This window comes from Vitis vinifera, chromosome 10, assembly GCF_030704535.1.
Source record: "Vitis vinifera cultivar Pinot Noir 40024 chromosome 10, ASM3070453v1".
Classification (NCBI taxonomy): domain Eukaryota; kingdom Viridiplantae; phylum Streptophyta; class Magnoliopsida; order Vitales; family Vitaceae; genus Vitis; species Vitis vinifera.
The window spans coordinates 14,503,064-14,528,984 of record NC_081814.1 but is presented as its reverse complement, the minus strand read 5'-3'; the positions used below and the strand labels follow the sequence as shown (position 1 = coordinate 14,528,984).

The 25,921-nt window shown below is 30.1% G+C and overlaps 1 protein-coding gene across 1 annotated transcript; it reads right to left on the bottom strand.

The window, feature by feature from the left end:
• Positions 1–9,471: 9,471 nt before the first annotated feature.
• LOC100852951 (wall-associated receptor kinase 5) lies at positions 9,472–12,480 on the bottom strand. The gene is made up of 3 exons (XM_010657462.3): positions 11,523–12,480; positions 10,953–11,132; positions 9,472–10,873 (listed from the first exon to the last, which is right to left on the bottom strand). Exons 1-3 carry the CDS (start codon positions 12,403–12,405, stop codon positions 9,681–9,683), a joined length of 2,256 nt encoding a protein of 751 aa, XP_010655764.2. The 5' UTR covers positions 12,406–12,480; the 3' UTR covers positions 9,472–9,680.
• Between the last annotated feature and the right edge of the window lie 13,441 nt (positions 12,481–25,921).

Here is a 25,921-nt window from a genome sequence, read left to right as displayed (position 1 = left end):
AACATATTAACAATAAATTTACTTTAGTCATATTGGTTAATATCAACATATTATTTTTAATTGAATAAAAAAGTTAAAATATTTAATTTTTTTTATTTAACTAAAAAATAAATACTACCTTAGTCTCGTAGATGACTTCCAATATGAAAAATCTCTACTATTACATAGAGCTAGCTAGCAAGTTCTCGTAAATCGAATCTCTTCTTCCCTAACTTACTAATGCGCATATACCCACAAAAGAATTGGGATGCCCCTTCCTTTTTTTTCTCTCCCTGGTCCTTTTCTTTCTCAATTCATGTAAAATACTCACGTCATGGGAAAAGCTTCTCCTTATATGCCATAATCATCTCTACAACTTTTTTTTTTTCATTTAAATCGATAAAGGTAAAGGTAAAGATAGAAAAGCACAGCATATATAACTCCTCTAATCACCACCCAGCACATAAAATCTCATTCTATTTTTTTTCTCTTTCTTCTTTTTCTCTTTGTCCCCTTGTATGTCATGATTATATCTACAATAATGCCATTTGAAATCTACAAAGGTGAAGACTAGAAGAGTAAATAATCTCAGAGCAACGATAAAATCACCACCCATTACATTTTTAAGCCAAGAAAGTTGGTCAATCAGTATTACCTATTAGGTACATCGGAATGAGGAGTGAATGAATATCTCATTTACTTTCTCATTTATTTTCATGGTTGCATAACTCAAGTGATGATGGAAATGGAATAAAAAATTATTCCAATTAAAAAAAGATCACTTACAAGTGAGATTTCAAATCATCTTTAATATGAGGTATTTTGATTTCCTTTCTATAAGTTATTTGTTTAAAACACTTTTCAAAAAATAAAAAATCAACATCTTGTTTAGATAAGTTTTTAAAAACAATTTTTTATTTTGATTTTTTAAAACAAAAATTGTAAATTAAATTTATATAACATAAACTAAATTTAATTCAAGTCTTATTGCAAATATTTTTTTTAATTACAAATAAATTAAAAATAAATAGTTTTTAATATAATATAAATAGTTGTATTATAATTAAATCATAAATTTTATTTTTTATAAATATTTTAAAAATATGGACATATTAACATTCTCATAACCATAATTGATTTATTTTGTTAAAAATAAGTAATAATAATTCTAAATTAATAATTGTTAATACTTAATACTATTTTATTTTAAATGAATTTAAAAACAAATAAAGTTTAATTTTTTATGATATAAATAAGTCAAGCTTTTCATTATATGCATATATTTAGTATTGAATTACGAGCAAAGTATTTTAAAATTTTTTATTTAATCTATAATTAATTAATCAATTTTTTTAATTTCATATTATTCTCAAAAATGAGAAGATTCATCAAAGAATTTAAAATATTAATTATGTTATTGTGGACCCTGCATTTCGGCTCATGCATTTCCCACTCGATGGCGAAACTCGATTTTTATTTTCAAAAATGATTTTATTGATTAAGAAAAATTGACTTGGAGTCGCCACTTATTTTTTTTTTTATTTTTAAAGGGTAAACAAAATAAGAAAGAAAAACCCTAAGTGTAACTCCTTGTTTTGGAAAAGGTGGTCTGTGAAAAACCGGATCGGGTACGGGGGTCAGGTTACTTATCGGAAAGGTACGGTAAAAAACCGTAGCACCCCTCTAAGCCCCTAAAGTCGGGTCTCTACTAATAAAGTGAAGCAATCATGGCAATTGATGAGTAAATCAATGAATACCCAAAGTGATCATGCACGTATGAGAGTTTGAATATGCATAGACAATGATCAGATGGAAAGTGGGTACGTACCTCGGCAATAAGCCACCATGCACTATCAAGAGAGAGGGTTAGTGCATAATTAGGGAATAATAGCATGCATGTCAGAGAGCAGGATAAATAAATCATGTATGATAACCAAGTCAATCAATCAGATCAATCAATCGATCATAAGATCATGTATGTGGGGCCCCCACCAAAGCCTGATTATTTTTGCATGGACCAAATCCGTAAATTCCATTATTCAGAATTACAAAATTTGATTCTTTGCTTATTTCAAAACATTTTTAAAACAGAGGAGGTGTGAAAATGGCTTGCTAGAAAGAAAGTGGCAACCAATTTTTATTAAAAATTGGTTTTTTAGGACCTAAAACCCTAAGGATGAGAATTTAAAAAAAAAACTAAAATTATTGAAAGGGTTTAGAGATTTGAAAACTATTTAAAAGCTTGAATTTGAAAAAGATGTAAGAAATAGGAGTATGAGAGATTATTCATAAAAAACAAATAAAGATGAAACATAGAGAGAGTGATAGTTCAGGAGACTTGGTTGTCAGTATTATCGGAATTTGCTTTTTGATTCTAGGAGGAAATGGATTCGGCGAATCGCAAGTATCTGACGAGCCAAGCTGTCCGGGGAATTTGAATTGTCGGTTGCGGACGCTCTCCAGGTAAGCGCCATTAGAGGATCTGGACATGTCTGATGGGGGAAGTTGAATCGCCCCCTTTCCCATCCAGCGTCAGGCGCCGGGTGTGAAATATCCGGAGAAGGTGGAACGTCGGCCGAACAGGATTCCGGATGTGAGACATCCGGAGAAGGTGGACTGTCGACCGGACAAGATTCCGGATGTGAGACATCTGGAGAAAGTGGAACGTCGGTCGGACAGGATTCCGGATGTGAGACATCTAGAGAAGGTGAACGTTGGTCGGACAGGGTTCCGGATGTGAGACATCCGGAGAAGGTGGAATGTCGGTCGGACAGGGTTTCGAATGTGAGACATCCGGAGAAGGTGGAATGTCGGTCGGACAGGATTCCGGATGTGAGACATCCGGAGAAGGTGGAATGTCGGCCGGACATGATGGATTCCGAATGTGAGACATCCGGAGAAGGTGGAACGTCGACCGAACATGATTCCGGATGTGAGACATCCGGAGAAGGTTTAGAGAGAGAAACGGGTTTGGTGGTATGGTTAAATGGGTGTACACATGGGTATGGTAGAACATGGCTATGAGTAGCATGAAGGATGGGTATGGGTTGTATGGATATGGAGGCTTGGGTGAGTGGTTTTAATGGGTATGTGAAGGAGTGAAGGATAGCATGCACCCGTGAGACTCCATGTAAGTGAGGGAGTGGGATGGAGAATGAATGAGAGGAAAATGGGTGTGGTGGAGGATGCTTGATTCCTACAGGCTTGAGTGAGGAAACGGGTATGGCTGACACGAACAGTGAAGAAGGCGTAGGCATGTGGTAACCGTGTTATTCATCATGAGAACATAAAGCCTTTGCTTAGACAAGTAAAACTGGATCGAACTAACAAGCTCTTTCCCTACTCACTTTGCAAAATATACCTAGGCAGTTTGCTACTTTGCTTCACCCTTAAGCTAACGAATCTCCTCTCCCGAAATTGCCAAGAATAGAGGGGAAAAGTGAAGAAAAAGAAAAGGAACAAAAAAAAAAAAAAGAACAGAGCAATGTACAAGGGGAGATAATACCACTAAAACCAAACTTTGCATCACGAAGACTAAAAGAGCTTTCAAAAGAGCCTGGTGGGAGGATCTCAATGAACTTAACACACAAACACAAAATATATCCAACATGCAGCTCATACGGGAGAAAACAAAGATAAAAAAAACCAAAAGTCAGAAATAGGTTTGCCTCCTTAGGTAATCAAAGCAATCATCTGAATATCAGCAAGAAACGTAAAGTGACCCTCAAAATAAGATAAGATAAAGTAAGAGATAATCCAACCTGACTGATCCTTCTCCTATCTCTCTAACAAAAATGCTTTCCCCCTTACTCCCCTCGTCTTCCCTAGCTGTCTCTTTTCCTTCCCTTTTCTTTGCCTTTTCCCCCTTTTTTCTTTCCCAACTGCTCTCCTATTCCTTACTCAGCTGGTCACCATCCCAACTAACGCCATGGCCACGGTCAGCTGCTCCGACACGTGTTTCATGTAGCTAGCTCAAAGAAAATAGGTCCCCCCACTTCTTGCAACTGGCCCTCTCCATAACAGAAAGAATACGCTCCTGTACATTCCTTGCCAGATGTCGCCTTTCGGTTGCTTCTTCAAAAGCACTATTGTGATTCCTTACCAATCAATCAGGAGACAACATGTGGCACCTTGAGAGCCTTCCACCTACAAAGATGAGCTATAGGAAAAATGAGGTATAATGAATCCCAAACGGGGGTCTACAGTTATATTTAATTTAAAGTTTATTTAACTAATAAAAAAATTCAAAAGATACAGTTGTGTGTATAGGATAGTCATGACTCATAACTTATTAGTTTTGGTCTATTATTTTATATATATATATATAGTAGTTTCAAATTATTTTTAAAAATTATTAAACTCATTAATAAATTCAATACTATTGATTTTGAATTCGTTTCTAGAGTGAAACAAAAAATCGAAAAAACAATTTTTTATTTCATTTAGTTTTTAAAAATTGTTTTTAGAGAATAACAACCAAACAATGCTATTAATTTTTTAAAATAATTTTTATTTTTTTATTTTTTTTTAAATCACACCACCAAATGAACTTTTATTATTTAGAAAAAGGAAAAAAAACTCCAAAAGATATGTCTTTTTTTATAAAAAAAAATCTAGTTGTGTGGAGAACTAATAAATTATGACTTAAAACATATTATACATACATATATATATATATATATATATATATATATATATATATATATAGAGAGAGAGAGAGAGAGAGAGAGAGAGAGTTTCAAATTATTTTTTAAAATTATTAAACTCGTTAAGAAATTCAATATGTTTGATTTGAAATTTATTTCTCTAGTATGTATATTAAAAACAAAATTCTCTATTTCTCTTTGTTTTTAAAAATTATTCTTAGAGAACAACAACCAAATAATACTACAAATTTTTAAAAATATTTTTTTGTTTTTAAAAGCATAACATTATTTTTAAATCATATGGCTAAATGGACTTTTATTATTTAGAAAAAAAAATCTCAAATATATTTTTTAAATAAAAATATAAAATTATTTTAAACTATGTATAATATAAGATTTTTTTTTTAAATGAAGAAAAAAAATTATTTTAAACTATATGTAACGATATTATTGTTAATTTATCTCTTTTTCCATTCATATTCCCTTTATTGCCTAACATTGAAATGGAAACAAATATTTATTTCAACATTACATTCCTAGATGTATTTAAAATATTTATTTTCGTTTGTTGTTCTCATGTACTAAACATTGCCTTAAAGCCTAGAATCAAGATAGGTGTAGATCATTTTCTTTCCTTTTTTTTTTCTTTTTTTTTTGTTCTTTGTCCTTTTTCTAGAATTTAAGTAAAAATGATTGTTACTACATTAGGTTAAACCTCCATAAATTAATATCCTTGGGACCAAGGAAAATCTATTAATTAAGTTAATATTAATTAATTGACAAATTAATATTTTTTATTTATCAATTAATTAATAGATTATTAATTTATCAATATATTCCTTATTTTTCTAAAATATTACATGTAATATCGTTTTATCGTAATTAAACGAATTAAATATTTTGTTTTACAAACTAACTACTTCATGTATTTATTTAAACAAGCAAAATTCATGAATTACTTATTTTTTCAAAAAAGTATTTATTTTTAAAAAAAATATTGTATTACATTATTCAATTTACCACATTATTCTATTTTATGAACATTTAACTAAAATGGCTTCTCATATCAAAGCTGTAAAGAAAGCAAAAATGACTCATGGAATGTGCGCTACATTGTGCAAGTACAAAAAACAAAATCCAACTTGCACTCATAAACAATTGCGACAATGGATTTCACAAAAGGTTAACTTGCAAGTGAGTTAAGGGACAATATCAAATATGATCAAGCGGTCTTTGGAATATCTCTCAATTGATCTTGAAAATAATATTAATTGGCACAAAGACGCAAAATTCCCCGACTTAGAGAAAAGTTTCTATAAGTGGATTGCTTTATACCAAGAATGTGTAAATACGACAAGAGAACTAATCATAAAGAAGACAAAAGATTTTTTGAGAAAATATATCTTGTAGATACTTCACGATTCAATTTCTTAAAGTTGGTTTGAGCTTTTCAAATCAAGATATGGTATCAAAACATATCATTGTTTCGGAAAAAGTGGATTATTTATATGGAGGACAAAGGACATGAAAACAAAGTTGCAATCCATAAGGGAGAAATTATATTAATTTGCAATGAAAGATGTTTTTAATATGGAGGAAACATGATTGTTTTATAGGCTACAACAATACCATTCTCTTACAACAAAACAATTTGGAAGGAAAAATAAGACAAGGAAAGACATACAATTGTTATTTGTTGCAATGAAGATGGTTTAGGAAAATTCCTTTATGGATTATTTGGAAGTATGCTAAACCTTAGTGTTTCAAAAATGTAAATTTGCAAAGTATGAATTGAGTATCACGCCAACAAGCCAGCATGGATGATTAAGGCGTTATTTCAAGAATATGTTTAATGATATGATAGAAAAATATGGATGGTAGAAAAGTTCTCTTGCTTGTCAATAATTGTCCTGATAAAAAAAAAATGAAGGATTGAAAAATAAGGAGTTGTTTTTTTTCCATCCAACTCAACATCAAAGAATTGGCCTTGTGATGTGGGATTCATACCAGCTTTCAAGATGCATTATCGCCATTGATTTTATCATAATCTTTTAGAGAGTTATCAAGTAGGGCAACAAAAATTAGAAAGATAAATGTTTTAGATGCAATGAATCTTGTGATTTCAACTTGAATAATAGATATATATTCAAGCGAATACAATTGCAAATTGCGTTTGATATTGTAAAATTAGGTTCATATATAACATTTTTTAAGAGACTTTGGATAAATCCTTAACTGGCGAAGGCATTCAAGAATTGGAAATAATCATCAAAGAGTTGTATTGCCCTAATTAACGGAATGGATGTCAAGTACTTATCAATCTGCCCTAGAGAAAATGATACAACTTCAAAGATTGTGAGTGATGAGCAGATTATTGAGAGAGCATCATGGGAAATGGTAGAGAAGAGAAAGTTGAAGGTGATAGTTCTACTATGGATCCAGTCTCACGCTAAGAAGTACTTAAAAAGATAATGACATTGAATAATTTCTTATTGTAATATAAAGACGTGAGATCATAACTTCTTTCCACATTATGAAAATTAAAGGTGAGATCCAAGTTGACATCAATTTCAAAAAAAAACTAGCAACACTAAGCAAATATTTTACAAAGATCTCCTAAACAAATCAATATGGATGTAGTTGCATATTAGGAAATTATTAATTGATATAGTTAAGTGGGTCATCTATGAAACTATACACATTTTTCTATAATGTAATATCTTATTAAGGATATATCTACATCGTTTATCATGTCAAGGTGCATTGATATTCGGTATATCAAGGAAATATCACCTTCGAACAATTTCTTTCTTTACTCAATTAAATATAATTTTTTTCTTGATCAAAACTTTATGAGTTTATGATAAATTCATTTATCATTTAAACAACATAAAATTTGGATAGTTTGAGTTAACTTCAAGTCAAGAATTGTCCAAAAAATTTAAAATATTTTCATTTTACATGAGAAATTGGATTTGAGTATTATAACAAAGTTAAAATATTAAGAAGATAAAATAAAAAAAGTTACTTTTTCAATTAAATTCAAAGTAAAAAAGCTTTTACTTTGTCAATTGAGATAAAATTGATTTAAAAAAAAATGATGACATAAAAGGGAAACATCTTTAAAATGCCTTTAAAGTCTTAAAAAAAAAAAGAAAAAAAGAAAAAAAAAATCTTAGTTTTATAACTAAGAAATACTATGTTATTGATATTATTGTATCAATTTTGAGATTCAATTTTAAGTATAAGAAACAGTTTAAAAGTTAATTGCACCAGTATTGCATGGGCCCTGCTTATGGTCTTTACAGGAGTAAGGTGTTGATTTACTATTTATTTTTCTTTTCTCGTATTGAAGGTCGTCTCTGTTAGACCTATTTAATTACCACCAATGAGATGATGTTAAGTTTGATAAGAATATAAAGCTCAGAAAAATATTGAAAATAAGCACTTCCGTTTATTTAGCTGGACTCCCGTGAAAATAATCACTCCCATTCATTTAGGTGGAGTCCCTAAGCCATTCTTGATGTTGCATGGCCATAGAAAGCCCAAGCCCAAGTCGCGCGTTAACTTGCAACCTCCGAAGCGACCACCAACCCCAAACACAAATTCCGGATGGCATTCGGATTCGGCATTTTAACGCCTTATGCCTTTTAACTCCAGATTTTATCACGCCACGTGAAAGGTCATTGCTCAGTTAAAAGAAGGCCTTTCTGCCACTTGGACGAACCGAACCCTTGTAATACATAAGGAGAAGTCAGTTTCCACGCACTCATAAAAATAATCACAAAATTATAATTCTCTATAAATAATTTAAATTTTATGCATTCACTATCGAAGATTCGATAGTACTTGAGATGATAAAAATATAATACTATATTATTAAAATGTAGTATATAGTATTGTGATAAAAAAAATATAAAATCCTAATTATTTTCAGATGGTGGTTTGAAGTTTGGATGTTATAAACTTGACTTCATCATATTTTATGGTTTTTTTTTTCATATGAGTGCAAGAAACACACTTTTCCTTAATTCATATACCTAAAATAAATATATAATCTTTTTTATTTCTTATAAATACACTAATACATAATAAGAAATATTATATTTTATTCATCAAATAGATTTCCTATTAAAATTGAAAAGGACAAAAAAAAAAAGTGAGCCAAAACACACGTTGAGATATGATACGCGGGAGAAAAAGGAATAGGTTCATAATACAGTACTTGTAATGAGTACGTAACAAGATGGATAAGTAAGTGATCATTCATAAAATAATATTGCCTATTAAAATCGTAATATCCTATGTATGATAGGAAAGAAATTTATGACATTTTATAGGTAGTAGGCTCGTCTTAATTGTATAATTGTTTTAAAATTTATATGAGTTTAAGATTCGAGGGAATCCTATGCAAGTAAATTCTATTTAGGCTACACTTATATGTAGTGTAGTTGACTTCTATTTACTGTGTTACTTTAATTATATAGAAGTTGCAACTAGGTGAAACATGGGGGAATTAGATTCTTAAAGAGATCTATTCTCCTGTGGGGTTGGTATTCGTATCAGGAGACTATGATGGTTGACATAGAATTAAATTACTTAGAAGTGTCCTAAAATCATATGTAATGGTCTTTATCTTTATTTTAGTCAAGGCCATCCCACTGTTTAGATTAATTGAGAAATAAATGTTCTAAATTTACATATTGCGAGAGTGATATTGCACAAGTTCTGGATTCATTACTAGTTCAATGAATGTTAGCATTGGTTTATTATTTCTTAAGTCATAGGCGGTTGATGAAAATAGTTTAGGCAGCTTAGATTGAATTGTTGGCTTTGGCAAATGAACTTCATGTGCATATAGAGGTTGACCTTGATTGACTGTCAGCCAGCCTCAACCCCGGTTGGACCCTAATAATATGTATACCATACTTGAAACAAATTAAACAAAGTAAAACAAGGTTCGGAGTCATTCATTACATCATTATTCCAGAAGTCAATAGCATAAATAAACATCCCGTTATTTAACCGAAACTTCAAGCTACCATACTGTATTCCTTAGGAAAGCAAGTCCTCATCGTCATGAACTATTTCTTCTGTAACTGGACCAAATGTGTAGGAATGGGATGTTTCACTTACCGTGCAGTAGTCCTCGCATGTTTGCTGCTGCAAGGAAGGTTCTTGAATCCATGTCTTCTGCAAAGACAACCCCTGAAATCTGCCCAGTTGTTGGAGGTCTATATCAACTTGTTTCATGGTTGGCCTTTTTTTCCCATTCAACTTTAGGCATCTCTTAGCAAGCTTAGCAATGGCGAAAATCTCCTCCTTCTGTCCTTCATTTACAACTTGGTTATCAAGAATTTCAAACAGGCGATTTTGTTTCATTGCTGATCTAAAATGATTAGCTAGACCTTGTTCAGATCTATCCGAGGAAATGGCTTGTTCTCCTGTCAGAAGTTCAGCAAGGACTACACCGAAGGCATACACATCACTTTTATCTGTAAATTGACCTGAATGAAAATAATCCGGATCCAAGTAACCAAATGTCCCTTGTACCAACGCAGTTAAGTGAGTTTTGTCAAGGGGTATTGACCTTGAAAGTCCAAAGTCAGAAACTACTGCCCGGAGGTTTTCATCCAACAATATGTTACTAGATTTGATATCCCTGTGACAGATGGCAATAGAAGCATATGAGTGCAAATAAGCCAGGGCTCCGGCAATTTCACTCCCAATTCGCAGCCGGTTTTTCCAAGATAATGTAGATGCGTGGCCCTCATCATGAAGATGGTGGAAAAGGGTGCCATTGGAGACATATTCATAAATCAGCAAAGGTACTTCAGTCTCCAGACAACAACCTAACAATCTTACTATGTGCCTATGGTTGATCTGTGAAAGAATGAAAACTTCATTGACGAACTGGTCCAATTCCTTTTCATCAACAGTATTGGACTTCTTAATGGCTACAATGCTTCCATCTGACAGCATCCCTTTGTATACTGTGCCAAGGCCTCCCTTACCGATGACTCGACCTGAATTGAAGCCATCTGTTGCTCTCTCCAACTCTTCTACCGAATAGAGTTTTGTTTTTTCTACGCTTTCTTTGCTTGAAGAAATTTGCTGTTGCAATAGCAGACCACCGTTCTTTTTGAAGAACTCCTGTTTTATTTTCTTTTTCTCTCTTTCCTCAACTCCTCGGTATAACCTTAAGCCCGTAGAAATTAGGATCAAGGGAACAACAATAATCCCCACGCCTGCATCAGACACAAAAGTAAGTAGTGCAGAGAAGGGGATTAGAGTGTTAGATGTTTGGAGAATGGTAAAGTTCCATACCTAAAGAAAATACCAGTAGTAGCAAATGTTTACGCTTGCCACGTATGCACCCAGTTCCATGTTTCCTGCCATCTCCATGGTAACCAGATGGGCAATTGCATGAGTAACTGCCAGGGATGTTACTGCAAAGAGCTATCTTGTGGCAAACATTTTGGTTTGGGTCGTTGCACTCATTAATATCTTTTGAGAGCACAAAAGAAAAAAAGAATATTAGTAAGAAATTCATAAGCTAAAGTCTTATCTCTTCGGTTATAGCTGTCATGGCCTTATAACTCTGAGGTCTGATATGTAGAAAACTGATAAGAGGATAAGTCCTTTTTTTCATGGCCATGGATAATTCCATAATTCCTTCTTTGCACACAAGCTGATATTTAGAAGTATTTTCATGAAGCAAAAATTATCAATTGATTTTCGTGAAGCTGATATTTATTGCAGGAGCAAAGATTCAGAAGAAAAACAAAGAAAGATCATGTGGGTGGCAGTAAAGCTTGCAGCATGACACCAAGGAACTTACCTTGTGGGAGTGGCAAAAAAGTAAATATAAAATGTTGAATAGTAGAAGAACTGTACCTTGGCAGCCATTTGCAAGGTAGGGATTCCCTTGGTAGCCGTTAAGGCAGTGACAATTATACCCCCGACCCTGGATGGAGTTGTTGCAGTAAGTGTTCTGGCCACATGCATAGTTTTTTCTTCTGATAGCTTCATGGCAAGAGACTTCCCCAACTGACCAGTCAAGTACTGCTGGGACAAAATACAATTTCTTGTCAAATTTACTAGAGAGGTTAAAATGTTCAAGTGTAGAGAAGTTCCTCTCTGCTATGAAAGCAAGGCCACATGGCTCAGAAGACCAGGTTGGTGTGATCATGTTGATGCTGCGAATCCGGAGATAAAAGTGTGCAATATCTGTTTGGAGATAAGTCCTGCAGCAACCAATGCCAGAGCAAGCAGAAGAGGAAAAACCAGCAGCGATGTCATTATCAGTATTACAAAGCGATGCACACCCAGTTGCATATGCTGTACTGTTGTACCCAGTGATATAAGCAAATATGTCACACCCAATGGCTACGAACGTATTGTGAGTGTAGGAGTAACTGAAATGATGATTTCTATTGTATAATATATATGATGAATCAGTCTTCCCTGATTGGTTGTTAAAACAGCTACGATAAGCAATATCATTGATGCGCAGATTGTCTTCTGATATCTGCAAAAGTTGAACTTCTTGGAGAAGTGGAAGAGGCGGATTGGAGGACATGTTGCATGTAATCTCAAAATCTCTATGAAGGTAACAGCCTTTTCCCATGCCAAATGGATATGGAATGGTAACGTTCCCACATTTCTCTGGGCAGCCAGGCTTGGTCAGAGATGCCCCTGCTTCCTGTGGTATAAATACAAAGAAGATGATGATTGTGATAAGATGAACTGATACTAGCAATTGCAGAAGCATCCTCATGTCTGGTTTTTTGTAAATTGCTCTTCTGAGCTGCAGAGTGCTCTTAATAAGGTGTCTCTGGTATGTGTCAGAAAAAGGAGTTGGATCCAACTAGCAAGGGAATCTCTTTATTAAAGAAGAATTTGGGGCTATGAAAAAGTTGATCAGTCACAAAGGGACAGTTTAAAGAGCATATATATCACTTAATGTCAATAGCTCAAAATCAAATCCACTCATCTTCAGGGATATTTACTTCACCAACCTTGGTTTCAACCAAGGAACATTTTGAGACGGATTAGGAATTCAATAAGCTGATTCCAAAGAAAAAATTGTATGATTATAGTGCTGTGCACTATAAAAAAACTGCAATTAGCTGCTCATTCTCACGTTTTTTTATTTCCCGATCTAAAATTCCTAGCAATGCCATTGATGAAGTCACATAGAAAATGAGTTTAATTAATGTCTATACATAACCTCAAAAAGTAGATTCAAAAACCTCGCATCATGTTATGTAGGCTTTGATACCACTTATTAGGAAAAATCACAATACTTAAAAGCAATAGGAAAAAAATAAAATAAAATAGAGAAGACAAATTATTTATGTGATTTGATGTGATCACCTACGTCCACAGAAAAGGTATATCAAATTTATTATAATCTTGAAGATTACACACTTCAAACTCTTTCAACCTTTCTTTATCCAAAACCTGATATAGCCTTTACCTAACTCTCTTCACTTTTTTCTTCCTCTCTATGAAACTACATATTTATAAAGTCCTATGTGTTAACCCTAAAACAATAGTTTTCTATTCCTAGTCAAACTTAAAAAGGTAATTTACCAAAACACAAACTCTATAAATATTAACTTTCCTAGAAAATAAAAAATAAATAATTTGAGTCAAATCCCAACAAACCCCACCATGACTCAAATTCTTTTGATCTTGCATAATTAACGAGAATAAACATGTGTCAAGTTTAGACTCTCATTAAACTTGACTTGAGAAATTGTCTTTGTCTTCTTCATAACTTCATTCATTTTGCAATTACTTTCATCTTTGTGCCAATGAGTACTCTTAACTGAAAATGAAGTCTTGATCATCTTTGTGCTCTTCAACTTTGACAACTTCTTTAACACTCGCAAAAGACTTCTCATGACTTGGCTCCACTTTCATAACTCCAGCTAAAATTGTCTTTCCAATCAAAGTGCATAAGTTTTTTCACCTTTTCCCTTTCATAGCTATCGAAGCACCTTTGTTGATCTTCATAATACCATTCTTTGCAAAAAAATCATAGCTGAAATTCTCCGAAGACTCCAAAGAAATTAAACTTCTCCTCAACTTAGGAACATGTTTAACATTATTGAATGGCCTCACAACATTATCAAACATTCTCACCTTTACAGTACTAATCCCAATGACTTTAGAGCTTGAATCATTGCCTAATTGAACAATATTGATATTGTATTCCTTATAGGTATCAAACCACTCCTTATATGGGCACATGTGGAAGGAATATCCAAAACCCAAGAGTCAACAACATTTTCATCAACTGTAACAGAAGAAACATTACTATCCTTTCCAAACTCTTCATTAACAATATTAGTAGAATCTAAAGTCTCTTAGGACTCAAAATTTTTCCTTGCTTCTAATTGCTTTTTCAATTCTTCACAATACCCTCGAATATGTCCCTTTTTATGGCAGTAATAACACTCCATATCCCTCTGCAAGTATGATTGGGAATGATCATCTCTTCTATCATAATTCATCTTTCGTGATTTACTCCTACTATGACGTAATTCAGAATTCATCACAAGAGCTTGTCTAGTATAAGACAAACTACATGAGTTCTTAATATTTTAGTTTCTAAAAAAGGAGTTGACACTTCATCTACTGTCAATGTTTTCCTTCCAACTAAGAGCATAGTCACCACTATCTCATTTAATTTTGGTAAAGATGCTAATAACATAATGACTTGATCTCCCTCATCAATCTTAACCTCTACACTTAATAATTGAGTGACACATTTATTAGATTTATTTATATGATCCCTAACATTCATTCCTTCATCCATCTTTAACTCAAATAGTTGTTTCTTTAAATGTAGCTTATTTATAAGGGAATTTGACATATAAATTTTTCTAACTTCTCCAATAAATTAGGAGACTTCTCATTCAAAACACTATACTTTATTTCAAGAGCTAGACTTAAACGAATGGTACTTATCGCTCTTGCTTTGAGAAGCCCCTATTGCACCAAAACATCTTTATTAGTACTCTACCAAATACTAAAATTATTCTTCCCATCAAAAGGCTTAATATTATATCTTATCCCTGACATCACCTTCAAAGTAATTTTCCCACATTTTTCACACCACAACTCTGATACAACTTGTTAGCTCTGATACCGCTTGTTGAGAAAAATCACAACACTTAAAAGCAATTGGGAAACATAAAACAAAATAGAGAAGACAAAACTATTTACGTGGTTTGGTGTAATCACCTATGTCTACGGGAAAAGGGAGATCAAATTTATTATAATTTTCAAGATTACACACTTCAAACTCTTTCAACCTTTCTCTACCCAAAACTCAATACACCCTTTACCTAACTCTCTTCAATATTTTCTTACCCTTTTTTTTCTTTTCTTTATTTTTCTCTCTCTATGAAACCACATATTTATAGAACCGTAGGTGTTAACCTTAAAACAATAGTTTCTTAGTTCTAGTTAAACTTAAAAAGGTAATTTACCAAAATACAAACTCTATAAATATTGACTTTCTTAAAAAAATTAAAATAAATAATTTGAGTCAAATCCCAACATGTTAGAAATCACTGAAAAGAGGCCAATTTGGAGGAGGAACCCATAAATGAAAATTTGATATTTTGAACAAAATTTCATGAATTATGCTAAGGCCTCCCCTCAAATATTGGTGCGCTAATATTAGCCTTGAACTTATTTTTTCGATAACTAAATTTATATTAGATAGCAAGGATTGATTTGTCAAATCATACTAGGATTAAATCTAGGATGGTTTTAGGGTTGATGGTATATGTTTAGAGCATAGATCTTGACTCAAACTATATTCAATTTTCAGTTTTTCATTTTGAACAAGAGCAACTAATATGGTTAAACTTTTCCAACTATAAATTAGGGTTCAAGGGCCTAAGTGTTAAGCAAATTGTAATAACAACACTTTTAGGTGTGTTTACTCTGTTCTATTATTCGAAATATTAAGTCTTTTTATATAGCAACTCTAGTCAAGAAAAACTAGAAAAAGAGTCACAAGGCTTTTGTAGTACTCTGAGTATCATTCTTAAAAACTAGCTTCAAATATTAACTAGGTCAAAGTTGATTTTTTTATTTTTTTTTTATGTTACCTATATATATATATATTCTAAAACTAAATTATTTAGATGATCGATTTTTGAAATTTGTAAATTACAAAAAAAATCTAAATAACATGGAAAATAGTTAAAGGTTTGTAGTCTATTGGTTCAAGAATAAGGGTTCCGCAATCCAACTTTGGGAATTAAAGCTTAGAGCAAAGAAAACTTGTTCATTTATTAAGATCTTAGGGTTTTAAGGTTCAATGGTCAATTAGGATTGACCTAACTTTTATAGCTTAAAGTTGCATCCAAACCCTAATTTACCCTTAATCCTCATACATAAATACCATTAGATAAATTGAAATTAATTTTAGGTTTAGGTTTCAATTTTACAAATCCTACTAGTGTAGATTTTTCATAGGATAGGTAACGGAAGAGATAACCAAGATAACTAAGAATCAAGTTGTGATATGAATCTTTAACATCCTATAGTGATCTAACATGTCATCTCCTAGTTCCAACTAACTTGAAGAGTTTATAATTTTTAACATTTTTACCTTAAACCTTCACCAATGTCATTATTAATTTCATTTACCCATTTTTCCTCTTTCAATTTCTAATCCTAGGTTTTCAAGCTTCACTCCACAAGATGAAACTAGCTACTCGTGGTGGTGTTGTACACACATAAACCATAGAGAAAGTTAAAAACATCATTCTTGAATTAAAGGAAAGTAAAACCAAAAATTAAATTGCATAAACAAAGCAAACCTTGAAAGTCTTCAATGTTTTCTTTCTCAAAAATATTAAAACATATTCTAAAGATCGACATTAACCATAAAACAAATGAGAACAAACTCGCCATATGGTATTAGCCATATTGGCAAAAAAATTCCTAATATTACATGAAATTCCCAAAAAAAGCATTAAATCTTCAAATCCTAGACCATTCAAACTTTTCTTGGGCTTGGTTGGATTCTTAAGAAGCCCAAAGATTGAAGTTTTAAAGCGTAATAGTGCGAATATTGAAGTTGGGGAAGAGTTTGATTTCAAAATGGGAGTTCAAAATTTTTCGAACTAAAAAAAATGATATTTTTTGGGAGTTTGTATTTGATTTTGAACTCCCTTTCTACAAAAATTTTGCTCCTTTAGATCTAGATCGAAGTGAGTTTTAAATCCCCATGGTTTTCTAACTCAAATCTTGTTAGAAACTCCAATATGCATCTTGAGTTCAATTTTAAATGAGTTTGGATGCCATAACTTCCTTGTTTCAACTTTAATTAATATACCATTTGAAACGTTGGATTCATTATCAAGCTTTAATACCATATATGAATTAGTTAAGAAAAAAAAAATCTTGGAAAGTAGGCTAGAATTTAGCTCAAAATCAACTGTAATTTTCTTCAAACTTTTTGAGTTATAAGTCCAATGTGAACATTGAGGTATGACTTATGACTTTCTTTCTTACATTTACTTGCTCTGTAACTCTCTCTATTACCTTCTTTCCTCATGTTTCACATAGTGCATTGCTTCATTTGCTCTTGTTTAAGCTCTCATCATGCTTTATAGTTTTGAATCTCTCCTTTGAGTGATTTACCTCATCTACTGACCTCTATTGAAGTTGGCCTTTATCACCTTGTATCATTTTCACCCTTTTTCACTCGAAATTGAACTCAAAATAAACATTATAGATTTATAGCTAGGGTCTTAGCATTAATTCAAGCTAAGTTGGGTGAGTTTAGCCTTTAACATGGAATAAACCATATAGTTTATGTACCTTTGGAATAAATATTTGAGTTCTAATCTATATTCCCCTCCTAATAGTACTGGTAGTGAAAATCACAATCCAAGTTATGTGGACACCTTTAATACCAAGCCTTGATCGAACAAATTCATGGAAATGATTTATCACTCTTCTTTTATCTTTATTAAAGTTGTATGGGAAAGCCATATTTTCTTTTATATAAGTAAAGGCTCTTCTTCTATATCACTTGGTTCTTGTAACATTTTATGTGATAATGAGCAACTATTTAATTAAAGTAACTTTTTATAAAATTATGTGACTTTTTACGCATCCACTCATATATCTACTTTCAAATTTAGTTCAAGTTATATAAATATTTGGTGTTATGTGAACACTTTTTTTTCTAGTATGAACCATGGTTTTTCTTTTTATTTTTCTTTGTTTAATATATATATATATAGCTAAACCCTCTTGTTTTTCTTCCTATTTGAGTTCCTATACTTGTTCTCCTCCACTTTAATATAAAAAATGACTATTTAGGTCACTATTTCATTTAGAATCTAAGGATATCATTCAAATAGAATAGTAAATAAGGTTCAAATTAATGTCCTTATTTTCATAGTTTATATTATATTCATATTTTAGTCAATAAACATTTTTGTTTTTCCAAAAGTAAAAGTCCATTAATAAATTATCAAATTGTTATCCGTTCCAAAATTAATCTAATTAAAGAGCATTTATTACTTTTCTAGTTTTAGTATAATTTTTATATCAAGAGGCTACTCGATTGTTATTAAAGGCAATAGCTAGTGTAAGGCAAACCTCTTTTTTTTTTCAACAATTAAAGTGAAGATATTTGTTATTATATAAATTTCTATCTTGATTGTTAAATGAGGAGCAAGTAAGAAAGATTATTATTAAAGATTAGCATACATAGGATAATGAAATATGAAAACTTCAAAATTTGTCTAATTTAATCACTAAAATAACAATGATGAAAAGCATTTACTTGTAAATAGTTGTTTGATGGAAATAGTATAATGACTATTTTTAGAAGGGGAGTAGCTCTGTCAAGGTTAGATAATGGAACATTTTACAAAGAAAAGGTATTAAACTTTGAATTTATTTGAATTTACAAGCCAATCATGCCTATATTATGAGAGAATCATAATATTATACCATAGAAAATATTACAAATGACCAAAAATAGATACAACTATTATAAAGCATATCATGTTTCCATATTCCTTGGTCTCTTTGGATTGAGCTAATTGATTAATTAGAGTGCAAAGGACTGGTTAATATATTAGGATCTAAGTGGGCTAGTTTAAGTAACTAAGCCTAGGATGGGCTTAAGTCACCTAAGTCTACTTAAAGCCTAAATAAACCCTTTTTAGGGGTTAGGGCTTCACACTTTTGTCATCTCTTGTCTTCCAATCTCTAGAGAGAAGAGAACCCTACCAAACATTTCAACGGAAACCACCATTTACGTGTCAGGATCTAGAAAAAGCCATGAAGTGGAAGACTAGTGTTTACAAGATCTACCACACATTCAACACATCTTTACATATAGGAATTGATTTAGAAGCATTCAAATCTGAGGTAATACACTAAGTTTTAAAATTCTTATTTGCTTTTGTTGCTAGGATTTAGAGCTCTAAGAAGTTTTGCACATACCCTAACAGTCCAAGAATGGGATTGGAGTAATCCACATATTCCCTACATGAGGAATATTAGGCGGTGTTAATATAAAATTCAAAATTAAGTACCAAAATATTTTAGTACTAAATTTTAAGCACTAAAGTAATAGAAGTGAAAAGTGTTTTATATTATTAAGGTCAAGTGCTAAATGTAATTTAACCATTTGATAATGAAAATAGTTGAAGTCTAAAAATGACTCATTGTTACAAATTTAAGCGTACACTACATATAACATCTTAAAAAATTTAAGCATTGCACACAATACCCTATAGAAATAAAAATATCTTATTTAAGTGAAGCGATTCAATCTTTATTTAATAATATAATTTTATATTTTTAGATTACAACTATAATAAATATTGTCATTTTTTAGTTTATAGAAATGTAACGACTTTTTTTCCCCATCATTTATGTAACGATCCACTCCCAACCGTGTAGATATTGTTTGCTTTGGACCCAAAGGAGCCCCCACAGCTTTAAAACGTGTCTACAAGGTAAAGAGAAGTCCATACTCATATAGCGTCAGAAACTTTCCCCTCTATTCGATGTGAGATGTCACAAGCACCTCTCATGCAGACACAACGTCCTCGTTGTGTCCCATGGGATTACGGGGCCAAACAGGACAAACACTCCCTAAGGGGCCAAACAAACCCCTCACACCAAGGTCGGAGATCAGCTTTGATACCATTTGTAACGACCTACTCCCAATTGTGTAGATATTATCCACTTTGGACCCAAAGGGGCCCTCACAGCTTTAAAACACGTCTACAAGATAAAGAGGAGTTTATACTCATATAACGCCAGGAATTTTCCCCTCTATCCGATGTGGGATGTCACAATTTACTCTTAAAGTAAATATAAACATTTTTTTATATATATAGTTGTAATATTTTATTTACTACTTTGTCCAAACTTCAAAATTTTAATTATAAGAATAAAATTAATTTAATTTTTTATTTTGTAATTCTATTTTTATTTTATATAATAAAAACTATTCTTAAAAATATGTTAAGTTTTAATTTAAAAAAGACCAAGTATATTTCTCCTAAATTAACACTTTTGCTACTCTATGTTTAATTTAATTTATTTCTCTTAAAAAATTTATGAATAAGGAACAAAAAGAAATTCTATTCACTATTAATGTCTTTCCTTCTATTTTTTCATTCTAAAATAATATAAAGAGTTTATAGTAAATAAAAGTTATGTATTACTTAATTATTTTATCATCAATTTATTTTCTTATCAAAATCATTTAAAGAAATATAATCATGATTTTTATTTTTTAATGAACCCTTCAATGAAAAATTAGTACTTATAAGTAAATTTAAGTAGAGTTTATTTGAAATTTTAAGTTTATTATATTAAATAACTAAAAATAAAATATTTTATTTTAAAAGAAATTCTATTTTAATATGCATCAATTAAAATGGAGTTTAATTTAATATAATTTGTGGACATATTGGCCTTATGTCCATAAAACTTGTCCATTTAGGTTCAAAACCTAGTGAAAGTATGGAAATTGAGAAGAATGATATGAAACTTCAATATTTCCTGAAATGCCCTTTGTTGATTGTGAAAAAACAAAAGCACAAAATCCAAGTTGAAAATCATATCAAAAACCTTTTTTTTTTTTTTAAAAAAAAAGAAAATAAAAATAAAACTCTTCAAAATAAAAATTTTAAAATAGTTTTTATTTTTTACTAAATTATAAAAAAAAACATTTTTAGAATAAAACTAAATAGAATTTTTTTTAATAAAATAGAATTTCCCTTTATAATAAATTGAGTTTTTATTTTAATAATTGTTTTTAAATATACCTTTTTTTTTAGAATTTGAAATCAATTTTTTTTAATAAATTTGAACTTTTTTTCTCTTAATTTTTTATAATTAATTTTTTTTAAAAAAAAAATAGGATAAAACGGGAATAATTTTTTTTAAAAAATAAAGTGTAATGTTTTTCTAAATAAATTTGAGATTTTTTTAAAAACATAAATTATTATTTTTTTATAAATATTTTCTAATTCAAATAGAAATTGGTTTTTGTCTACAAAAAAAAAAAAAGATTAAAAGATATTTTGTAAATAACATTTTCTTCTATTTAATCAAATAAAAAATTATGGTCATTCCAAGGTCATTGGCATATGTGCAACCAACCAACTTTTAAAAAAAATCAGATGTGTCATCTTCATGGGTATTTTTGTTTCTTATAATTTCATATCCTTTATATCAATTATGTCACTTACATAAGCTGAAAGTCAATTTCAAAGCCCAACAGGTCCAAAGCACAATTCTCCCTAAAATGTTGTATATGCAAGAAGTGATTATTAAAGTTCCTTTTATTAAATAAATTCAAGTGCTTTTAGTTGACATGACCCACCATTTTTCCACTTGTAAGTTCTTAGTTCTTTTACCAAACACTATTTTTCTGCTTGTAAGTTCTTAGTTCTTTTACCAAACGCTCTTTTATATATATATATATATATATGTATCACATAGTTTGAAGTTTAATTATATAGATTCGATATTTATCATCAACATATTAAGAGCTACATATTATAAGTGATGGATTGTAAATACCCTCAATCTATACTATTTGTCTCCCCTACATATTTATAAAAATAAAAATGAAGAAAATAATAAAGATAATATCATTAGTATTAGGAACATATATAAATTTGTCATTAGGCTATCTTTGTTTCGTTAAAAAATTGAAGGAAAATGCAAGAGAAAGCAAATAGAGAAAAAAAGTGAAAAAAAAAAAGAAAAATAATTTTCTTTAACAGTTTTTTCCTTTTCGTAATACTTTTTGAGAAATAAACATAAACCTAAGGTTTAGTTAGGTCATGTGTACTTGTTGATGTTTGGCGACATTATTCATGCGCATCAAATTTAATATTAAATTTTAAATTTCAATATAAAATCTAAAAAAGTATAATATATACTACACAATTTGATGTTTAGATAGATCTAAACAATCATTTTTAATAATCCATTTGATTTGGATTAAGTTTTTTCAACCTTAATTTAATTTGGATCGACTTTTGGATTAAGATCTGAATAACTAGATACCCGTATAAATTACATTCTTAGACACGTGTGCAAGGAAAATTTAATAGCAAAGATGAAGCTTGTCTTGAGTATTGGCCTGATATCTAGGCCCTAGGCGTGGTGAGCATGGACTGCGCAGGCTGCGTCCGTGCCTGGTTGACTGTGTGGAGAATTTGTCCGGTGGTGGCCGGGACGATGCAGCCGTGAGACTAGGTTCAGGTGCGGGGTAATGCCTAAAACCAAAACTAACCCAGTTTTGGGTGCGGGATAACAACATTATTGAGCAAATTGCGATAACCAAGGCTTCTTTTCAAAATTATGCTTTATGCTATCTTTAATTTCTTCTCTCCTTTATCTTTATTAAAGCTGGATGAGGCCTGGATAGGCCTGTTTTCTTTTTATTATGTAAGCCAGGGCCTCATTGTCTGTGTTTCTAAGCTGATCGGCATGATTCAAAAGCGGACTTTGACACCCAATATGTGATGGTGAATAGGTGCAATAAAGTAACATAATTCAAAGTTAAATTTGTATATTCTAGATTAACTTTTGAACTAATTTTCTAATTTGATTAAAGATATCTATTTTGTCACATTGTAACCTGTCAGGCTTTAATAAAAAGCAAGGGAAACAAGCGTCCTCTTATATGTCATGATTATCCCTACAATTATTTCATTCAAAATCTATGAAAGTAAAGGTAGAAAAGAGGACGTAAGATCCAAGCATCACTCATGAAATCATCACCCATTACACTTACTTTACAGAAAGCGGGTCGATATGTATTCTCTATAAGACCCAACAGCCAAGATACGGATGGACCCCTTTCTTTGCTTTTCCAAGATAGGGATGGACCCCCTTTCTTTCGAAAATGTTGTGTATAAAGTGAAAATGAGTTAGTAAGGGTTATATCGTAACTATTTTTAAATTAGTTTTGAAAAACAATTTTTGAAAATAGTTTTTAAAAATTGTTTTGTAATGTATTATAAAACAAAAATTTGTTTATAAATTTAAAAAGTTTTTTAACATGTTTTTTAATATTTTTAAATATATTTTAAAAATAATTTTTATAACTAGTGTTTTATTTTTAATCAGTTTGTATATTTATTTTTTAACATAACCCTAAAAAAACATCATGTTTTTGTTTTTAAAAATAGAAAATAAATTTTCTTCTTATTATTATTAAAGGTGTTTCTTTTTTTTAAAAAAAATAAAAAACTATTTCCGAAAACAGTTGTCAAATAAAGTCTTTGTCTTTTATGTTAAATTCTATATTTAGGATATAGAAAAATCAAAACATTAATTACTTTTATAATTTAAAATTTCATTTTTTCATAATGAAATAATAATATCACAATATAATAATAAAAATAAATAAATATGTTTTTCAATAAATGGTTGATGAGTTAGTAATAAAAAAATATTAATAACTAGAAATTTAAAATTAGTGACAAAGAATTTCATCACAAATATATGTATTTCATCATTGATAACAAAAATTAGTTATTATTGAAAATTAAGCATATTAGTGACAAATAATTTCATCACAAATATATGCATTTTCATCATCAAAAAATTTCCTGTCATATGGTGGGATCATATGGTGGGAGCAGGAAATTTTTACACAAATTCTTCAAAGTAAAATTTTAATGATAATTTTTTTTTTTTTGTATAGAAGACTACTGGTACAATATTCTATGACAAAAATATCATTTTTATGGCATGAAATTCATAATTATTAACGAAATTTCACGACCAAAAAATTTGTTACTAAATCTCACATTTGTTGCTTTTATAAAATGCATATCTGCTTTATTGCAAGATTTTTTCCTGAGATTAACTCATTAGATATAATAGATTACTTTACACTATATTATTTTTAACGTATCATTTGATAAACGAAACAAATTCTTTAGGGTTTTTATGTTATTATTATTATTATTATTTGATCTACAACCTAAAGTTTAAGCTTGTAGTGCCCAAAATTTAAAACCATGGACTTAAAATTAGATTTATTTTTTACTTTATTATTTATTTATTTTTAAAATCATATGAGCCGACATTGTTTAGGCTAGGACAAATTAAATTTGGTTCCCTTACTGCTAAGGTTGGTGACGTGATGAGAAGAGATTGAGGCTGGAAAGATAATATTAAAATGTGAGCATTAATACCAAAAAAAAAAGCATAGCAACCCCATTGTTATTATCATTCCTTAAATAATTATAAGGGAAAATTGTGTTTTCAACCCCACTGAGTTGGGTAATTGAGTTAAGGTCCTCCTATTATTCGTAATTAAACTCAAAACCCAATGAAAAAGTAGAAATTGAGAGGAAGGATATTGTATTTAAAAAATGCCTAAAATACCCTTTACTATTAAATGAAAAAACTAACCAATCACCTTACTTTTCTCATTCTCTTTGACTCTTTTACCCTTCTCTCACCTATTTAACAGTGGAACCAAGTTGAATCATTTTTTTTTTCATCAAATTGAATATAAAAGACTGTTAAAAATTATTATTGTCAAATGCATTTTTGAAGTAAATAACTTTTAAATGCCTCATCAAATATTATTCATTTTTCAAACTTACATAATATATAATAAATATTTTTTAAATATGTTGAAAACTTACATAATATATAATAAATATTATTCTTTATTTCAAACTTATATTATTTCTCATATATATTAAATAATTTTTAAACACCTCATAAAATATTAATATTATTTGTTTGTTCTAACTTGTAAATTAGATATCATCAAATATTTTTTTTCTTCAAATTTATAGAACATATAATAAATACTTTTTAAATACCTCATAAAATATTATTATTATTATTTTTCTAACTTGCAAATTAGACACATGGTATTTATTATTTCTCATGTTATTTCGAAAATAATGTAAACACTCACATGTAAATATATAATATTAATCAAGAAGACTATTTCTAAGACTAATTTACCAACTTTCCAATAATTTTGAAAGTGTAAATAGGGTAATTGGCCAAATTAAAGTCTTCAAAATATTCAAAATTTCTCAATTCCAAAATTACCTAATTTCTCTCCACACTAATCCTAAATATTTTTTAATAAAGATTTAAATATTTAAAACCATTAAAATAAATACTTTCTTATTAAAGAATTTTTTTTAAGTAATAAAATAAAAATCATGAAATTTTCAAAACTATAATTACAATAAATATTTTTTATTTTAAAATTAATTTCATAATTTAAATTAATGATTTTAAAAAATAAAAATATTATAAAAATAATTTTGTTTATTTTTAATTCCATTTAAATATGATATTTTTAATCTCTATTGATAACAATAAAATTATGTTTATAAAGGTAAAATAGTAAAAATATATATTTCATTTAGTTTACTTATGACGAACAATTCAAATATGATTGATTTTAATTTTATTTCCTATGTGTTAATTTTTGTAGGGAATGTCTTAATGACATAGTTTGGTAAAAAAAAAAAAAACTATCAATAATCGTCTTAATGCCAAACTCAATTTGTTTAAAAATCGTACAAAACCTATTAAGAGTCTTGTACATCCTTGTATACTTAGCATATTTCCTATTACAGTTAGTGTAATACCCTTGTACAATGACACAAATTTCATATCCCTCCTAAGTTATATGTCCATATAGGTGTATTAATCCGATTTTCAATGGTTTAGTTGAGAAAATGGTGGATGACTTAGGGTCAATTTTTTTTCTCCAA